Consider the following 19932-nt stretch of genomic DNA (forward strand, 5'->3'; position numbering starts at 1 on the left):
TTTGGATATTGCCTCCCCCCCTCCTCCTCAAACCATGCAGCATAAAGATGTAGCAGCAACTCCACTAAGATAATTACCCATTCAGAAGGACATCATCTGACTGCAAAACACTTCTCTGGCGTGATTCACTCAGCAGTAGTCTGGGCTCAGAATCCAGCAGTGTCAAGACGGTTACCAAGCCTTCAGCTGCTTCTTCAGTCACTTCATTTGTTTTAAACATCTCCTCTGTTTCTGCATTCAAGAACGGCTTCTCAGACTGTCCAGTGTTCATAACATCTGGCAGGGAATTTCTCTCTGGTGTAAGTGCTACCAGAATCCGAGAAGAATATGAGGGGCTTTGCGGGCTTGGAAGGAACTGGTTTAGAAGCATCTCAGCATCATTGACAGCTACTGCATTTAAGTCAGGTGACTGATATATAACCTTGTTTACAACTTTTGTTGTAGATGACCCAGTGACCTGCATGAATCCAGTGTCAGGATTTGAATGACCAGGCTGTTGTTCAGTATTATCTACCAATAATATTTTCTCCAAAGGGTGACTCTGTAGACTTGCTGATGCCTGATGTGATGAAAATACAGGTGCCTGAATGGGCAGCCGGCCAGTTGCTGCTGAATATTCCTCTTTCATTAACACACCATCACTCTTCCCTATTGATGGGGAGACCACAGTTGCTTTGTTCACCTTGGCAGCTGTAGGAAGAACCATGTATGGATCAGATCTGATAGTTGACACTGGCAGAAGAAATACTTTTTTTTTTGTAACTGAAGCAGTCGTATGATCATTCTTAGCTGTAAAGAGGAAAGTCGTTGCTGAGGGAGATTGTAATGTGCTTGGTGTTAATTTAGGCTCTCTCTCAAGAGCAACAGATCCTGCAGGCACAGATGGTTGTACCAGAGTTAAAGCAACCTTACTGCCAAGAACTGCTGCGGAGGGTTGCTGTGTCCTTGTGTTAAACATGGCTGGCAGAGACACGCTTGTTCCCAAAAGTGCACTAGCTCCTATTTTTCTTGCACTTGTGCTGATTTGAGTTGGTTTTGCATTTTCTCCCACGCTGGTGCGTGAGAGCAATTTAGTAGGTGCTAGACTAGTTTGCTCATATTTCAGAGCTGATGGCAGGGGGGCATCTGTTGACACAGATGAAGGTAGGCTTGCAGGAGACTTGGCATGTATCCCTGTGTGCGTAACTGCAGCCAACAGTTTCCCAGAAACAGCTGTTTTTGCTTGGACCTTGGTTAAAAATGGATCAAGCACGGGTGCTACTGTTGGTCTCTCTGTGACCACAAAGGACTTAGGCACAGTAGGAGTAAATACCAAGTGTTTAGTAAGATGAGGTTTTATAGAAGTGGTGGGTGTTTGTACCACTGTAGCATGCGCAGTGACTCCTCCTGAACGGGCACTGCTTCCTGCTGCTGAATCGTTGTAGTTGTTACCAGGTGAAAGCGCTGAGAAAGCTGGCAGTGTGCTGGGCACAAACTGTACTTGTGCTGGCAGTCTTTGAAGTGATGCCATGCTTGGGACACTTTGTGAAGCAGACTGTAAAGGCACGATGTTTGTAGACATCTTCAATGGGTGTTTTATGGTTCCAGCTGAGCGCAAGTTCAAACAACTTGTGCGCTGTGTATTGATGGAGGAAGATGTAGTCACTACGCCTTGGTGAAGGCTGGTTGTTTGCAGCATTAGTTTTATACTGTGCTGACAGTGATCCACAGTCCTTCCCACAGTAAACAGAGGTTGGGCTGGTGTTCCAGAAGCAGGGAGTCTCTTTGCTGACAGTAAAGAAATTACAGAAGAGCTTGGCTTTTCAGCTGTGAAAAATACTTTTGGGGAGAGAGAGGGGCTATGCTGTGTAGACAACACTAATGGTGGCACAGCAGAGGTGAGAGGCTCTGCAAACCCTCCATTAAGCAAAAGGATATCAGTCTCTCTGCTGTCTTGGGAATAGGGAGCAGATAACTGAATCTCTTCAGGCAGACCATGCAGATGGGTGGCCTGCACTGTAGTGCTAACCCTTGTCAGTGGATGCAGCAAGTGATTTGATATTGAGGTCACAGCTTGAAATAAACTAGTACTGGCTGTAGAATTTGTATTAATCACCACTGGCTGAGAAATTACTTCTATTTTCTCTACTGACTGGTTAGAAGCAGCAGAGAGTGTAGTTTCAGGCCTCAAAGGCTTACTAGTGGAATAAGAGGAACTAGTTTTCATTGGAATATTGTGGCTGCTTTCAGGAGTAACCAAATTCAGATCTTGCTTGTTAGTAAAAGATAACACAGTTTTGTGGTCATCCTCACCTTCAGGAGAACGCGGTATCTGGAACTCTGGTGTCTCAGTAGGCAAAAGGATAAATACAGGCTTAACCAGAATTAAGCTAGAAAGATTCAGATTTTTTAAGTTTACAAGATCTAATGCTGAAGAATTGGATGCTGCCAGCATTTGTTGAATGGAAACCAGAGTCCCAATACTGGTGTTTGGGAATCCTGTAGGCAGAGCAGAGTCTTGCATGGGCTGCAAGCACATTATGCCATTACTGTTTCTAAGCAGAAAAGACAAATACTGGGATGATGGTAGGACTGTAAGTTGATTGACTCTAAAGTCACTGAGGTTTTTGGCAGCTGTATCATCCAGCATACCAGACTGCTGAACTAGTGCTTGTGCCACATGTGCCAGGATCTCATGAGAGCCACTGGGCACCACCGGTTCAGGATGTGCTGTTGTTGAGCTGGGCTGCCTTCCTTGTGTGTGGAGCAAGGCCAATTTTGGAGGAAAAGATTCTAGGCTGCCAGGTTGCTGGTTCTGTGAGGCTGAAGAAATAAAGCCATGAAGAGAAACTTTCTGGTTACTGTCATCATACAATCCAGGGGGGCTGGAGGTTGTGCTAGCTTGTGGACCCAGCTCGGGAGAACCAGCCTTATCTATCTGATGCGACAGACTTGTCTTTCCCTTGGAGTCTTTCACCGTGCTCATATGTAGCTTCATAGGGAAGGTTTCCTGAGATCCAGGATGGGTAGAAGTGGCTTGAATCTGAGACCCAGAACTAGTAAAAGCAGATGAAATCTGTACATGAAATCCCTCCTTGGCAGAAGTAGAGACGCCCCTTAGCTGCAATCCAGCATAAACAGGAGCAGATGTAGCTGGTGGCTGATGTCCTGCATGAACAGAATCAAATGTGCTTAGAGGCTGAAGGCCTGCATTCACAAAAGTAGATGTACCTGGAAAGAAGGCAGGTGTTACTCCTCTCTCTCTAGTAGTTTGGGAAAATTTTAACTCTGACATCTGTGACTGGCTTAATGGGAATGAGTTAGCAGAAGGGGATCCAGCTGTTTCAGGTTTCCTAGTAATTGTCTGATGATTAGCATCACCTTGCAAAACTAGCACTCCACTTTGAGAGCTGCTCTTGGTTCCTTGAGAAACATGTTTAGTACAGTTCAGAGTCTGGGACAAAGAGAAGGACTGTGATCTATCAGTTGTTTTCCTGGGCCCTTGAAATGAAGATTGAATTAAGACACTATTAACTAGTGTTTCCAGAGGCATCAATAATGAAGAGTGTACATTGCCCTGTGGGAGTGTCTGGAGAGCAGGCAGCTGGCTTGGGGATCTAGAGCCCTTCATTTCAGCTGCTTTTGAGTTTCTGGCTTTACTGTCTGTTGTTTCTTCCTTCAGAGAGAAAGTAGGGGAAAACTGGACAGCAGTTGATTGCATCATTCTAGAGTAGACTGCATCAAGGTTCCCTGAGGCTGGCTTTTGAAAGAATGCAGGAGTTGTAACTCTAGCATCCACAATTTGAATCTTCTTCAGGGATGCAGGTGTGACACCAGCTTTGCTATCAGGCTGGCCTTCTACATTTGTGTCTTTCAGCCTTTTGCTAGCTGAAGGCGTTAATGTTGGTAACCAATCCACCCTAGCACTTTCAAGAGCCATCTTAACTGTGCTAGAAAATGGAGAGCCTGCTGCTTCTTTTCTTGGAGTATGGAAATTGACTGTTGAAGTCAAAAGAGACATTTTAGGACTTGGCACCTCTGTCTGCTTGATAGCAGGAATAGAAAAGACAGCTGCAAACTCCAGAGAATCTTGACGCATACCCCCACTGTGACTGGGCTGGGGCAAACCAGCACCAGAGCTGGGAGGTTTAATACTGGGCTCAGTATTATTTTCTCTTTCTGGTTTACCTGGTAATGACTTGCTTGGCTGCTCCTGGTGCCTGGTTGACTGTGATCCTTGCCTTGAGATAGGGAGGCCTGGGCTACTCAAAAGCCTGCTAGGAAATGTGCCTCCATCCTGGAATTTTAAAGCTGCTGCTTCTTTCTGCAATTGATAAGCACCCCCCAGATGTCTAGCCAATCCTTTAGGCACCACAGCCGATAATTTCGCAGCTTCCTCTGTTTGCACAGGAATGAAGTCAGCTGTCACTTCAGTGGTAGAGTCAACTGCTGGAGTCTGAAAATCAAAGGTCACCTCGTCTAAATTATCTTCTGTAATGGAAAGCACTTCACTGGTCACTGGGCTGCTCTCAGCTCTCAGTTGGGCTTCTCCAGGAAAGTTCTGGTCTAACAGTTCACTGCCATGCTCTTCATTTCTGGAGGCACCTAATGAACAGAAAACAAGCCCTGTGTCTCTTTACTGTACATCAGCTTTTAATAGTCTGCAGCAGCACTTGGCAACAGGCTGAAAGAGAAGTGGAAAGTTAAGTAGCCACTAGTTCCATTCAGAAGCATACAAAAGGGAGGACCAGCACCTCTGGCACTGCCATTCTTAAGGCCAGTTGCTATAAATATGATCTCTAGCTGTTTACATTCAATATCATGTAAAGATGACACTTCATACCTGCACCCTACTGATGCAAAAGATTAACCAGTCAGAATAGAACCCTTTATCTTAACTGTTCAAAGGCACGAATGGCAGCCTAAGATGCAGGGAGAATGAAGCCCTAAGGCTGCTCAGGGCCAGGCTGGCAAATCTTAAAAAGCAAAGCAAGATTAAAACATACATTAAAGAGCTCACTCACCTGGCCCTCCTTAATCACTCCTCCTCTCCCATTATCCCAATCCTATGCTGAGTTTCCTGATTTATGCTGGCTGACCAGGCCACCTGTAATTGTCCTGTTTCCACTGAGTCTCAGAAATCAGAGGCAGAAAAAGACACTGAAAACAAAGTTCCCTTTTTAAGAACCGAACCCTAAAACAGGTACACTAGCCTTACAAATTGCACAATAGCCTTCTCCTAAACTTAGGACATCATCACAACCTTTTAGCTTGAGGAAGCTTTGGAACAGGCTACATGAGGTTCAGTACCATTGCAGTATGAAGCTGTTGTGTTTTGCCTAAGTGACACAAAGCAGAATACAGTAACCTCTCTGCTTCTAAATTCTCAAATCAAAAGCAGACACTTGGCCATTTTAGAGGCAGACTCATGACTGAAATGGCTACTGTTTTATGAACAGATTTTTTTTTCTCTTTCACATTTACAGGGTCCACATTCCTAAGCATGCTTGCTGACCATGGGCTGAAATATTAATGTATTTTCCTCCCCACAAAAGTTTAAGCATTTCCCCCTAGGCACCTGCCAGCAAATACAGGTATAGAAAAGCTAAGAGGTGATTTTGGTATGTAGTTAAATTGTGCTTTTGACAAAGACAAAGCAGAGGTCAGCCAGCTGCAATTCAGATGGCATCCCAGGGGGTCATGTCCGAGAGTTGTGCCTTGACAGCTTCTCTGTGGTCATTTGATGAACTGGTACTACTTTGGTTAGTTACAAGCAAGCTAAACTAATATAAAGGGAAGCCAAAAAACTAGTTTATTGCTAAAAAAAGAAACAGAAGTTAACAGATGATGGAGATGGCATTACATGTATAAAATAGTCTGAATTGTCATTTTGTACAGGAAAACAGAACTCCCGCAGTTTGGCCTGAACTTGAAGAAATGCAAGAAATGGTACAGACAAACTCAAGTACTTAACTGAATCAAGGTCTCAAGTACTTAACTGAATCAAGGTCTCAAGTACTTAACTGAATCAAGGTCTCAGATAGAGCAAGTGTTATAAATAGACACCAACACATCTTTGCATGGGAAAAAAGGTGCATAAAGAAAAAAAAACAAGGACCAGAATTACAAGACAGATAGAATACTCTTTGAATGCAGCCAAGCTTATCTTTACTCAAGAGTTTACTCAAGTCCTGATTAAAATACACAAGACTACTTTCATGAGCCAAGTTAAATTTATGAATGCTTGCAGGGTATGCTCATAAACAGACAACATGAGGTAGAAAGCAAAGACTGACTGGTCTCCTGCTGTGAGTGACAGCAGCCCCAAGAACTCATTTGAAGCATGACAGCATTACAGACTCATCATTGATTTCAAGCCGTCAGAAATATTTGGCAAGACAGCTGTTTCTAGAGAAAAATGCAGAACAATGTGCTACTGCACAGTGAAGAGGGAAGATCTTGCTTAAAGTAATAAATAGGAACAATGGTGCCCAGAAAACTGGACTGTAAACCAGAGTTCAGCAGATGAATTAGATCCTCCGTTCCACTATTAACCTACTACGTGATAAGTCACCCCCCCCCCCCTTGATTTATTTATTTTTGCTTTCCCCCCAGCCAAAGGTGAGCACACTCTTTAGGTCATGGACTGTCTCTTAGCTTGGGTACGTAGCACAACTGGGCCCCGATTTGGAGTCACTAACACTCCCATAACAGAAATCATTTAATTCAATATCTTGAGCCTTCCAGAACAGCTGTACAAACAGAATAGTTGGTCCCTCATCTCACTGTCATCACACACCTGAGACTGATGGCAAAACATCTAACAGTTTTTCCTTCACAAATACTGTAGGAGAAGGCGGCAGGAAGACAGCACTTGAGGTTAAAACTAAATGCATCACTCACCAGACAAATCCAGTAGTTCAGCTGCAAACAAAATAAAGATGGGAAATTTTTCCTGCATCTCGTGAAGCAGCTCCTGAGTCAGCCCAATAACAGTATATTCAGACAGGTAGCTGCCGGCCAAGGAGTCACTGCTGTCTTTTAGCAATGGGCATTTGCAGTGTTTGTTCTGGATGGGCAGGGTATTGGGTTACTTTATAACAGCTTAGGCCAGACAGCAACCAATAATCTGTCTCCCCCCACCCCCACCCCCCACAAAAAAAGCCCGCACCAGTTGGCATCAATTGATTTTTAACAAGAAGGCTGTTTCCAGAAGTTCCACCTTTCCAAGTTTTACTCAGCTTATTCCTCTGGCTGATAGCCTAAACATTGCCTTCCCTATCCTGTCTTCGTACAGCTGGCAGTGAGGCCAAGTCTATATTACTGTGTTATCTAGACTAAAACAGACAATATCTTGTGTCCTAGGTACTGTAATTAAATTGTGATTTACAGTTCAATCCATATCACACTGACAGATAAGAAGCAGCACAATAAATCAGTAGATACTGGAATTGGAACTGTTAGGACTAAACAGCATGAAACTTGACAATTATAACCAGAGGAATAATTCTAAGGGAAAGAGTAGTATTACTCTGTCTTTGCAGACTGCTTATGCCCTGAAAGGGCACTTCTCTACATTATATATAGGATAATCTATACTATAGATCATGTGCATCTGCTTATTTGTAAAGAGCCTATTTGTTAAATTCAACAGCCTTCAGCCACCAGTACTATAGCTGCTCTTCTGTCAACACCACCACCATAGAGTCCTCACTAGATATGCTTTCCAGAAGGTCTTAAACACCAGCTAAAGCTGTGTTTTTATGATTCACAGACAATTAATGTGTATTCCTTGTGCTTCACCTTGACTCTAAGGCTCTCTGTTTTATGGCTGACAGTAAATTTCAGCAATAAAGCCACTATGCTTTAGTGCAGAAACCAGCCTTTTCAGACCGACCTCTTACTCACAAGGTTTAAACTGCCTTTTTGGAACAATATGTAAGAGGTAAGAGCAATGCATTACTGGCTTTCTTTCCAAGTTACATTTGCAGTTACTATTAATTCATTATCAACCTCTCATCACAGACACTAGAAGAATGTGCCATTTGTGTTATTATTTAATTAATGAATGACCATACAGAATATCAGGGATGAATACCAGGGGCCATGACAAAGTACCTAGAATCAGGAAAGTCAACTACTGTTCTGACACCACACAAAAAAAAGACAAAAGGAATCTGATTAATTTCACTAAGACAGTAAATACAACAATGCTAGGAGAGACAACCCATAATTCATCTGTAAACCTCACTGCCATAAGACACCACTGAGACTGAGCACTTAGTGAAATGAGAGACCAAAATACTTAAGCAGGTAAATATGAGCGCCCACAGGTTTAAGCAAAGCAAGGGGTATCACACATACTATCCTGAAGCATAGTCTAGCCACTGGTGGACAGCAAGTGGGGAAAAGGATTCTTCAAAGTGGTGTTCACTCCACAGTTGTAGGGTAGGGGAATATTTAGATTGTCTTCTGAAACACAGGGTACTTCTGATACACAGGTACACATGAAAGTAGACTAGACAAGCCATTGGTCTAACATCGCTTAGCTTTTAATATGATTCAACAGCAAAGAACTTGCAGTAACAAATGGCATCATCATTTATCACAGCAAAAACAAGTCCAATGCAAGCTCATATCTTTAATTGTTAGCCTAGAATATAAATGAACTTTTCTTCTTATATTTGTATTGATACAGTTTCACTTGCTTCTATGGAGGAACAGCAAAAAATTTTAAAAGGGATTGAAAAATCCTACAAATTAGTTTTATTCAAGAATGAAGCAGCAATACTCAACAGCAAATGATATTAACAGCATGTATTGAAGCATTCTTCAGGACTTCAAACACTATGCACATATTTCATAGAGGAGTTCAGAATGGCCATTCCATTGAGCTCCCGCAGTTGAAAAATATGCCTGAAAAGACCAACACGGAAAGGAAGGATAAGATGCTGAGATAATAAGACTGAACAAACAAGAACTGTAAGCTTCCATTGCTCTGCTACATCCCACACCCAAACTGTCAGGGATGTTTAGTGCTACAATCAAATCCTCCTAAAAGAAGGATGAGAAATAGTTTCCAGATTACTATTCCCCACAAAACAGAAAACAAGAGTTCTAAATACTTGGCATAAGTGTTTAAACAGGTGATATTTCAAATTAACAAAACCAGCAAAACAAAGTTCTTGATTTTTCATTTCTCAGGAGTGTTTTGCAAATCTCAGAGCAGTTACTTTCTTCACTGCTAATTTGGGAAGTCCATCCACAAGCAGAAGCAAGGTTCTCAAACTTTTAAAGCTACACATAATCCCTAGACTTCTGTGTAGTAGTTCAGGAGGTATATTAATATGCTGGAACAAACTCAGTTCCTCTGTCTGGAATGCAATTCAATACGCAATTGACAGTTTGCCTCTAGCTAGGACTTGGCATACTCTTGGCAGGCAGCAGCACAGACATTCTTTGCTGACATTTATACTTTTGTTTTGCTCTCATTTTTGACCCCTACAAACATGTAACATCACTCTCCTTCCTTCCATTCTTCCAGCAAAAGTAACATCAGAAAACAATGCAAAATGACCTTCCAAAAACCATTTAAGCAAGCCAAATAACAACACAGGAATTCTAAGGCAGGACTCTGGGGACAGCACCACAAGTGGGAATTCCAGTTCAAAGAAGGGTGATAGATTTCATAGGATATTTATTTGAACTGCTTATTTCTCCCCAGTACCTGCTTGCTCTACAAGTAAAACTGAGTACACTAGTTAGGTGTTACTGGATCCCCCAGTTTTTCCCCGCTGGCCTCTAGTTGCCAAATAGGTTCCCATGTCAGTTCAAGCATTCTCACCTAGTAATCACTGCATGGCACATGAGAACAAAGTCTGTTTTACAATACCTTGGTTCAGCAACACAAAGCTTCCCCAGAGCAATCGCTGCATTCTCCTGCACCGAAGTGTTTGTAGCATCACCACCAGCACGTTTCAACAAAATCATCACAACATTGGAATTCAGTAAAGATGTCGCTGCTCCAGGAACTACGAAGCACTGTCCAAGGCATAAAGCAGCATTTCCCACAATCATTTCATTCTCTGAGTCCAAGAGCTTCAGCAGCACACCAAACCCTGGGAGAAAGAGTACTGCACAGGATACGCCCAGAAGTGCTCACACAGCATTCACATTTTCTCCTGCCTTTACCTCAACTCAGGTAATAGTTTCAGTATCCTGTATCTCAGCAACATGTGGCTGGGCAGTGTGGCAATTACTTGTGCATAGCTATTAAGCAATACTATAATAATTAGAACAGTCAGGAGAAGTACAGCTGGCTGGAAGAGTGACACCTATTCCTATGGAAATAACAAGAGCTCAAGGAACTGAAAAGAAAACTTAAATTAAAGGATTTAAGTACACGTGAGGCAAGCAATACAAGAAAAACATTGCAAAAGGCTTGTTCTTGGGACAGATCAGATTACAAAGCTAAGCATAAACACTTGGTCTCTGGAAAAATAAAACAGACTTGTCAAACCTATAAAATGCAGATCAATGGCACTAGATCCCAGGCCATTTTATTCCCATAGCAAAAGCTGCGTGCCTAAAAAGCCGCATGCCTAAAGGGGTATTTTTCTAGAAAGCCTGGAAGAGTGTGGTAGTTTCCTAGCAAGATTCTGGATCCAGGATGCTGCCTCAGGTTCTCCTGCTTAGATGCCATCCTCACAAAACAGAGAGGTTCTTTACTCTATAAGGTTCTTCAGCATGGAATTTCTGTTTCTCCATTTCTTAAACATTCCCCTGAAACTGAACATGCCACCTTTGCTGCCTGCAGACTAAGAGATCTTAAAAATCAACTTAAAAATCAACCCCTCATACCCCACCATACTAGTAGGGCAAGCAGAGTAGAGCACCTACAGCACCAAGCTACATCTGTTAAGACAGAAGTGTTATTTTGGAAAGACTAGATGGAAGAAAAAAAATATAAAGCTTTACATCTCTTTACCTAACATGAATCAGCTCAGTTCCATCTACTCCAGTAACTTATACCAATGTACAGGAGCAGAGTATTTGGTCTATACTCTTGATAGAGAATTGTATGGCTATTACTGGCATCTGTAAACAGTAGAAACATCTCCTCAGGCCACAGAATTTAGTACCATTTAGAGCTGCTGCTTTCAGAATAAAATACAGCCATGGCCTTCACATGCAGGAAGTTTCCCTGGGGTTACATAAGTCCACTTTCATTTCATTTTGTAGCCCCATCTGTTCTACCTAATCATATCACACTTCCCCCTTTTTTCCTGCTGCAAAAAAAAAAAAAACCCAAAAAACCAAAAAACTTCTGAAAAGGCAGGGTTGCCCCAGACTCCGATAGTGTACCAGCAGTTAGTTGTTGGTGAATAAGCTGAACTTACTGGCCCAGCTGGAATGCAATGTAATGTCATAGTACCAAAGCTTGACTCCAAAGGGCTAATAGCAGCAGGACAGCATCTGCATTGTGAAGAGCCACTGTTTTTGTCATCTCAGTTTGCCAAGATAAACACCCAGAGTGAGTTTTGGTGGGAAGACTCACAGTGAAGTGTCATTGCTAATCCAAGGAAATGAAAGCTTCATCTACAGATAACAGTGACATTGACATGGAATATACAAGAGGAAGATGATGCTCTGAGAGGCTTTCAACAAGCTAAAATCCTTACGGTTCCAGCCGAACCACACAAGCTGACAGTTTCTTGACAGATTCAGCTATCCAGATAAAACATACGCATTCTTAGCTGTAATCACTTTAGCACTAATTAAACCCAGATTTTAAAGCAATCTAAATAGTGTTGCTCCGCACAACTAGAACAAATATTAATAACTCAAAATACCCAGACACCTGTTTGGTATTATTACTCTTCCTCCACACCCATTTCCTTTTAATATCAGGAAAAATTTCCACATAAAATTGAAGGAAATTATTAACAAATTCAGCCACTGGAACTCAGGTATCTAAATGAAATACCTTCTTTCAGCTACTAACTTCTGGAAATAGTGCCCTACTCTGTTACAATTAACAAGCAGTATTTTCAAAATGTACAGATTTATAGCCCTGAAAAAAAATGCATCAAGCCATTTTACTAAAGCAGTTTCTATAACTCAGGCTCATTATCTGATGCTCATATTTCCATCTACACACAGAGTCAAAGCTCATTAAGCACTATTACAGGAAAAAACATGGCAAAAGAGTCTTGCAGGAGTAAATCGACATTCAGTTGTTTGAAAAGGGCAGAAAGTGTTCAGATGATGCTTACATCTCCACATTCAGTCTCTAATTAGTGAAGTTGTCACTTACTTTTATCTGACTTCACCACCTCTTCTTGAGCTTGACTGTTACTTTTTGTGCAGATGCAAAGGGTCTTCACAGCATAACTGGATGTGATCTGTCCTCCAGCCTAGATTTTTATTGGAATAAAGCACACACATTAAAAAAAAGCATACAGTTCATACCCCAGCTTTCTCAAGCACAGAGAATAGCCTAGGTACCATGAAGATATTTAGATATTATGCCTAAGCACAAATACCAAATTAAGACCTTTGTAGAGTATACATCTTGGCTCCCCCTCCAACTCTATAAATACATTAGCTCATGACTGTGCTCAGACACAGACCTTCAGTGACTCAGACCTTCATGCTATAATAACCTGACCTTTAATAGGACACCCACAAGAATAAGTGTGCTTTGCAAACTGACATCAGAGGAGTATTGTCAAAAATTAATAACTGATAAGGGAATAAGACTATTAAAGCAGATTTATTATGCAGTAAAGGGCAGAGTAAAGAAACTTTAGAGTGTGTGTATTTATGAAGCTGACTCTGCCCTGCACAATACTGAAAAATGTATAAGTCATTTGAAAGGAGAAATGCAAGCTGTCACCAGATTATTCAGCCTACTGGAGTTTAACAGTGATAATTGAAATTAAGAACTTTGGCCATATAAACAGAGAGCATAAAGTACTATCTTAGAACACAGGCTCAGAGTGAGACAGGAACATCTCTTTCCCAACATAAACATTTCCCAATATCATACATAAACAATTCCCTCATGCTCTGGAGCCCACTTCCTTTCAAAGTAACTATTAACTCCTGTGATGCTTGCAAGTTACAATAGCTGGGCTGGGTGCCATAGCCGTCTTCTATGCTAATTTTATGTGCATCATAGTGAGTGATTCTACAGCATCCACATAGGGCTGAGCTGACACACATTAAGTTTGACACACAGATATACAGCAAAACAGTTTCTGCAGATTAAGGTATGTATACACTTAGAGACAAGTTGCACCTTGGCCTGACTCAGCACTCACTGATAAATCAGTGAGGAGGGCTCCACTGCCCTTCAGGACTCTGAATTAGACTATCCCAGTCTTCAGCTTTAATCCTCAAGCTGGATCTGCAGTAGTGGATTCCTCAATTTACAGGTCTTCTCAGTAGAGCTGTGTGCGTGGGCAGACATCCAGCCCGTATGGAAACTACTGAAGAAGCCGGGCTACAGATTACAAGAATAAGGTAGCAGTGTCATGATTCTTTGATGCCTTCTCCTCAGGGAACTAATAAGGTCTCTCCCCACTGCCTGGCTGCCTGTTCTCATAACTCCTTAAAATTACATCTGAGAGCACAGGCCCTCTGACACAATGGACAACATGATGCGCAGGTGCAGAGTAATTGAGTCTTTTTCCTTGGGACAGGAGGCTAAACACAGGGGCAACTTTGGCTGGCTTTCTTTGGGGACTATAAAAGTAGAATAATGTGAAATTTAAGTTAATTTACTTTCAGGAATTTGATCATTTTCTTCACCACTCCTCCTTTCACTACTTCTTCTATTGCCAAGGAGGATGCTGGCAGGATGCGACTGAGCACTCCAATGGCTCTCTTAACAAGAATATGAGAGAAAAGGAAAGTTAGGTTTATTTGTCCAAACAACTTTGTTAGGAGTTTTCAAATTTTTTTGCAGCTGTCAGAGTAAAACCAAAGTAGATAAAGTGATAAGAAGAAAAATTTACAGAAATACAATGAACATAACATCTTTAGGACATTGCTCCTCCTCTTATTGGAGACTGAACTCTGAACTTCTAAAGGCTCAGTGTAGAGGGGAGACTAAACCAAGATCAGGACAGCTCCTCACATATTTGTTCATCGAAACAAATTCACAGGAGAAACTAGTTCAACACGGCTGGTATCAAGCCAAAGTAGATGCAAGCAGAACAGGAAAGAACTGTTCATAGAAGTTCAGCTAGAGGCCATAGCACTCCCATTTCAGACCACATATACTCCTATCAATCTGCCTTGGAGAACTGCTCTCTGTGGGAGTTACACACACAATAATGGGAGTACAATCTCCTAGGAATGATTCACATGCAAGAATTGTAAAAAGAAACAGCTGTTAAACACCCAAATTGCTCTTGTTCCTTTGCTTCTAGGTTGATTTGTTTAACACTTTGAAAAGAGTTTTGTAATGAAAACCATCCTAAGATCAAATGATTTGTAAGAATTTCTATAAATAGATTTCAAGGGAACATGGAGAACCCTATTGTATCAAACACAGTACTAAAAACTGAGCAATACAAGTGGTATTTTTTTTTTTTAACTGATAACAATTGCACATATTTTTCTTAGGCTTCAAAGCCTAACGTGCAAACTTCCAAAAGACTTGCACAGAGCAGTAGTTTGCCCTGAAGAACCCAGCTCAAGTCAGCTAATACATTCTTTTTAGTCCACTGATACCGACTTACTGTCACAATCCTTCCATCCTTACTGCTGAGGAGAGGCATGCATCTCCTGCTTACATCCACAGCAAAATACTGAAAAAACAATGTGAAAAATTCATGCCCAGCTGACTGCTTCAGGTCCAAGTGACCAAGTGAAATGTTAGAGCAGAGATGGGCTAGAAAGGAAAGTTAGCCTCCAGGAAAGAACCCAATGGAGACTCTAAAGGACACATGGCAGTAAGTTACTAACTTTTCAGCACCCTTATGTAATTTAAAAAATTTTACCTTCTTGATGAAATGTTTAGTTTTACATAATTTTGGAATATGCTAAGCATCTGCAGCTATCCAGTAACTGGAGACTGATTCAAAACAAAACATACTTTTCAGATTTCTCAAAATGTCAACTACCCTTAATGATCACCTTAAACACTAAAAAAGTTTTTTTAAAATTAACTAAACAGTAAAACCCAGTGTTGGTAGTCTTGAAGTTCCTCACCACATCTGAAATGAAATAGGGCTCTAAATCTGTACAGCACAGCCAAGCTCTCCTCCCCTGTGCATACTGCAAGGTTCATGATATTCCATGATCATCCCCTCTCCACCAGTCTCCTACTCTATTTGAATGTTCTGCTATGACATCAGTGGCTTTGCATCAGGCCCATTTACAGTAATAAGGGAGAAAGATGCTGTAACCGCTCAAGCAATTCTAAATTTCCAGGGAAGTAATTAAAGCAAGAAGGCTACTAAAGAACATTTATACATCTTGTTTACCTGGATGGCTTCATTTGATTCAAGCAGTAAGTTCATTATTAGGCCCAGCACTGCAAACAAGCACTCATGGTATTTGGGTGCACTGCCACCAAGACATTCATCCTATACACAGAGGGGAGAAGAGTACATTCAATTCAAAAGTTCAGAATGTGTATTCCCCAGTCTACTGTGTGCTTATGTACTGGAAAGTGCTCCTCTGATGCACCATGATCTCCAGGGAAAATAAAGAGTATTATGAGCACCAGAGCTAATGAAGCCCCTTTCACACAAATCTGTTCTTATGGTTGACATAGGTGTCTAAAGCTGTACACTCCAACTGAGACTACTGATATATAGACAATTCAGAAAATGTTTTCCCACACTGAATTCTTTGCTTGCTAAAGACCAAATTCATACTGCATCCTTACCCTGAAAGGGACCACTGATGTGACCTCACTCCTCCACCCACCTACCAACTCAACTTATGTGAACAATGGACAGCTGAAACCTTTATCCATTTGTCAGATTTGAAGGGTATCAGTTAAGGGTTCAGAGCTATTAGGGAAGGCAGACAAACAGGATCACACAACCGTCATTTCCACAAGAAATGAGTCTGAAAACACTGTTTTGGGGGTTCAAGTCTCTTTACCACAAGCTTTAAGCAGGCCTGCCAGCACTCTTGGCAATCAGCCATCTGCTTTCGCATGACTACATCTGCGCACAGATCCCCCATGATGCCAATACAATGGGCAAGGGCTGTCCAGTTCACCAGCTTGGCAGAGGTCTAAAAAAACAGAAGAGCAGAATAACAGTTTTATGAACAAATGAGAAGGAAACAACAAATCAGTGTTCCTACCCCTCTGGCAATGGAAACTAGGATTCCAGAATCATTCTTATTTGCATTAAATCCAAACTGTCCAAAGTTTGCAAGTTACCTTCATTTTCACAACTAAAACCTCTGAGCCTGTTTTGAAAAATTCACATGGCTGAAGAAAGGATTTCTGTGGTCCCTGATCTCAGACTGCAAATATTGTCCACTGTCACGTACTGGGGTCACAGAACCTAACAGCTTCTGTAGTCATAACTGCAGTAAGGTTTGCTTAGACTGAGAGAACAGCAAGCAGTGAAGAAAAGCTGTTATTACTGCATTTTCTTCATGCTCATTTGGAAAAATGGACAAGTATTTTACTTCCCAGCTATACCTATAACTGCCTTTCTGCAACAGAACTCATGTCCTGTATCATCTCTCCTCTGCCTGAAGACAGGTTTTTGTACTAACAGTACTGTAAACATGTGTGTAGTGCAAATAAATGATAGCCAGTGAAGGAACCTGAACCACCAAACTTACTTCATTTGTGACCTGTCATCTTTTAACCATCAGATTAAGAAAAGTCACTATCCAAGATGCAAGCAGTTAGTGACAGTGCATTAAAGTTCCAACAAAAACAGTCTAAAGCAAAGTTAAGGGATGAAATCCTGACCTGACAGATTATCAGTGGGACTCTGCAACACAGTCCAGAGTTTTCACTGTTTATAAAGCCAGTACTGGGTATAAGCCAAGCACTAAGTACTGGGGACCAAGAAGAACATTTTCCCAAGGAAGATCTATGACTTAACTCCTCTGTGGTAGAACTACAGGAGTTACCATATTTCATCTAGTTCTGTAGGTACAAGAAATCCAGTTATCTGTAAGCAAGTGGCAGTGAAACTGGAAAGAATGGTTATGAAAGACATTGTACAAAAGTTACCAAGAAATACAGGAACAGATCTTTCATACCAGCAACTGGCTGAATAAAGGTAAAACATCTGTGGAAAACTTCATGCGACACTGGGTTTTGAAACTGTTGAGGATAAAGAAAGCAATAATCAAACTCTTATATCTTTAGGCAAAAAAAAAAAAAAAAAAAAAAAAAAAAAAAACCAACCCACAAACTAAGCCAACACAACAGCAACAAAAAGACAAGTTAAACAACTTTACTGCTGACAAACGGTCTAGGTACAGAAACTAAGTCCTAGCTGGAGATGTTTAAAATAGCATGGATAATTTAAATAAGCAAGTATATTCGTTTTCTCAATATCCTCTTTAGGTATGAATAAAGACTTCCTTCTGATGTAAACTAGTAAGTCAAATTTGTTCCAACTTACACTTGGGCAAACCTGATGGCATGAGTTTGCATCAGCCACAGAAATATATTACAGGTCTTTGTTTCAGAAGGACTAGAAAATACAGAAATCCTTTCATTTCCAAAGCTTCTTATCTACTAGTACCCATGTGAAGTGGTTCTTTGTCTATGGGACAAAAGAGCATTCAGGGTACAGCTCTGCAATTTGCCCTTAGTGTCTAGACAGTGATAAGGTCATTCAGTGTGTTTCAAAGCACAACTTTCCAGAAATAAGTGATGAAATGCAAGTTACTTTTCCTCTTTGGTTAGATCAGTCAGTATGTTCATGGCTCTGCTAGCCCTGGCATCAGGGCTGTTGACAAACATCATCAAAACCTGTAGCCACCTGTTATAAAAAAAACATACAAACTTTCATCAGCTTTGGTTTAATTAAGGATCAAAATTGCAATTTAAGTGCACCAATGCAATCTGCAATCTTAAATTCCTTTCAGTTCAGCAGGATTTCAGCCAAGTTGCATATACTAGATCCTCCAAACATATTCAGTCACCTAATTGCCATTGCAACAAGGTCTTGGCACTAGATGCTCTTGCAAAATTCTACTTCCTTGCACAACTGCACCAATTTTAACAGATATGTACCAGTATCCATCAGTGTTAAAACATTTCATCAGCATGTAAGCTTCACAACACACCTGAGATAAGCAGAATGCAGGAGTCAGGACAGAGGACACAATCAGCCCAGTACTCAGCTTTCAACAGATTATAAACACATGCAAGGAAGGTCAGAGTGTTGATACTTGAATGGCTGCAAAGAACAGACTGAGCAAATGCAACAGTCTTGGGGAGAGGTTAACCTCCCCAAGCAGCAATGGAAACTTCATCTCCTGCCAAAATAGAAAGATCATCATACCAGTCACCTTGTCAGCTCTTGGAACAGCATGCTTGCTGCTGTGTGATGTTGAGCTGCACACAGTTCACAAGATTTCAATACCTGGGGTTCCCACACGACCCTCTGCTGAGCTGAAATTCCCTGACACCCTCCTCCGGGGTTGCAGTTCAGAAAGGAAACCTACGGTGTCCTCCCTTTTTGGCAATAAGCCCAACAGCTAAGAAGCTCAATACCTGCAACTTTACCTTCTGAACATCCTCATTTTTCTAGCAATTAGTCCTAGAATCTTTTTCAGAAGCTGACAGAAGATTTTTTTTCAGGCTCCTGACACTTCACGCCATAGCAATATTATCTGCCTTTATTAAACTTCCTCTCACATGTGGCTTGTTTCTTTAACTTTCCCTTTGAGGAAAAAATGTCTTGGAATTAATGTGCTATATCATACACTGAAGTGCATACATCTGTTGGAAAACCTTTTCTGTTCATCAGTTACCTCAAACCATCTAATACAAACAAGTACGTTAGATTCTCTCCTCTGCTTAACTGTTGAAGGAAATAGCAGGACAATAGTTTAGAGGTAATAGACTCCTTTCTTTCTCCACTTAGTGAGTCATTGCAGCACTGTGAATAATCACAAATGCTGACTGCCAGAGGATGAGAGAGTGGCAGCTTGAAACCCCAAGCCATTAAGAGATAACAATGTAAGTTCTTGCTGGAGTGCTACACAAACACACTCTTACTCTTTTAGAGGAGGAACTATGCCTCAAAATTATGTAAACACTTCTGAGAGTAAGCCCTTTCTACTTAGCATCACAAACATGTTCAGGTACAAAGTTTACCAAAGCAGTTGTCCCCACATACCTAACTTCATACCTCTGCTGCTCCAGTACTGTACAGTTTTCGCTCAAGCAGGCCTACCACTCTAGGGCAAAAGTCTTAAAGTTATTGGGTTCCTACAAGTTTTCAGAAAGCCTGCCAACTATGTACTGCTCAGCTTGGTGCTAGTGGAATGAGTTTGAACCTCTGGGAGCCCAAGGAAAAACGGAAATTTTTCTGATTTGCTGTAGCATTTATTACTTGGTTAGGTCCTGGTGCCTGACCAGCAGTCTCCTCCCATTCTCAGTCTCTGAGTAGAGGGAGATTAGTGCCAAGGTCTCCTTCTGGATCTCTGGTACCCCAGAAGAAAGCAATTTGGACAGCTGTACATTCATGTCAGGGTGAGTTAATAGAAGACGCTGATTTTCCTCTGAAAAAGAAGATTTATGATCAGTCATGCACAATGAAACCCCTGTTACTCTTGGGTTTTTTCCTCTAGGGTCTGATTTAAGAAGTTTAATATCTTTTTCATCCACTAACAGGATCATTCACTCCATGACTGATGTGTTCGTCTTGCATAGTAGTCCTGTAGAGCAATGGTAAGGTAAAACACCCACCACTCTTCTCACAGCTCCACTAGCTTTAATAC

At 41.4% G+C, this 19932-nt stretch overlaps 1 protein-coding gene across 16 annotated transcripts in view; it reads right to left on the reverse strand.

The window, feature by feature from the left end:
• TTC12 (tetratricopeptide repeat domain 12) overlaps positions 1 to 19932 on the reverse strand; it is a 66466-nt gene that overhangs the window by 37710 nt on the left and 8824 nt on the right. For 10 of the 16 annotated variants that reach the window (XR_010392483.1, XR_010392481.1, XR_010392480.1 and 7 more), the window contains 9 exons: positions 19545 to 19713; positions 17871 to 17963; positions 17233 to 17296; positions 16105 to 16239; positions 15477 to 15578; positions 14730 to 14798; positions 13768 to 13869; positions 12296 to 12395; positions 78 to 4584 (listed from right to left, as the gene is read on the reverse strand). Coding sequence is in view for 9 of the 16 variants with exons in the window: in XM_026118522.2 (XP_025974307.2) it covers positions 78 to 4584; positions 12296 to 12395; positions 13768 to 13869; positions 14730 to 14798; positions 15477 to 15578; positions 16105 to 16239; positions 17233 to 17296; positions 17871 to 17963; positions 19545 to 19713 (5341 nt within the window). In the remaining 7 variants the exon portion in view is untranslated. Of the gene's footprint in view, positions 1 to 77; positions 4585 to 8509; positions 8896 to 9871; positions 10098 to 12295; positions 12396 to 13767; positions 13870 to 14729; positions 14799 to 15476; positions 15579 to 16104; positions 16240 to 17232; positions 17297 to 17870; positions 17964 to 19544; positions 19714 to 19932 lie in introns of those variants that run through there. The other 6 variants (XM_026118529.2, XM_064524218.1, XM_064524213.1 and 3 more) reach the window with 5 other exon arrangements.

This window comes from Dromaius novaehollandiae, chromosome 21 (genome assembly GCF_036370855.1).
Source record: "Dromaius novaehollandiae isolate bDroNov1 chromosome 21, bDroNov1.hap1, whole genome shotgun sequence".
Taxonomy (NCBI): Eukaryota; Metazoa; Chordata; class Aves; order Casuariiformes; family Dromaiidae; genus Dromaius; species Dromaius novaehollandiae.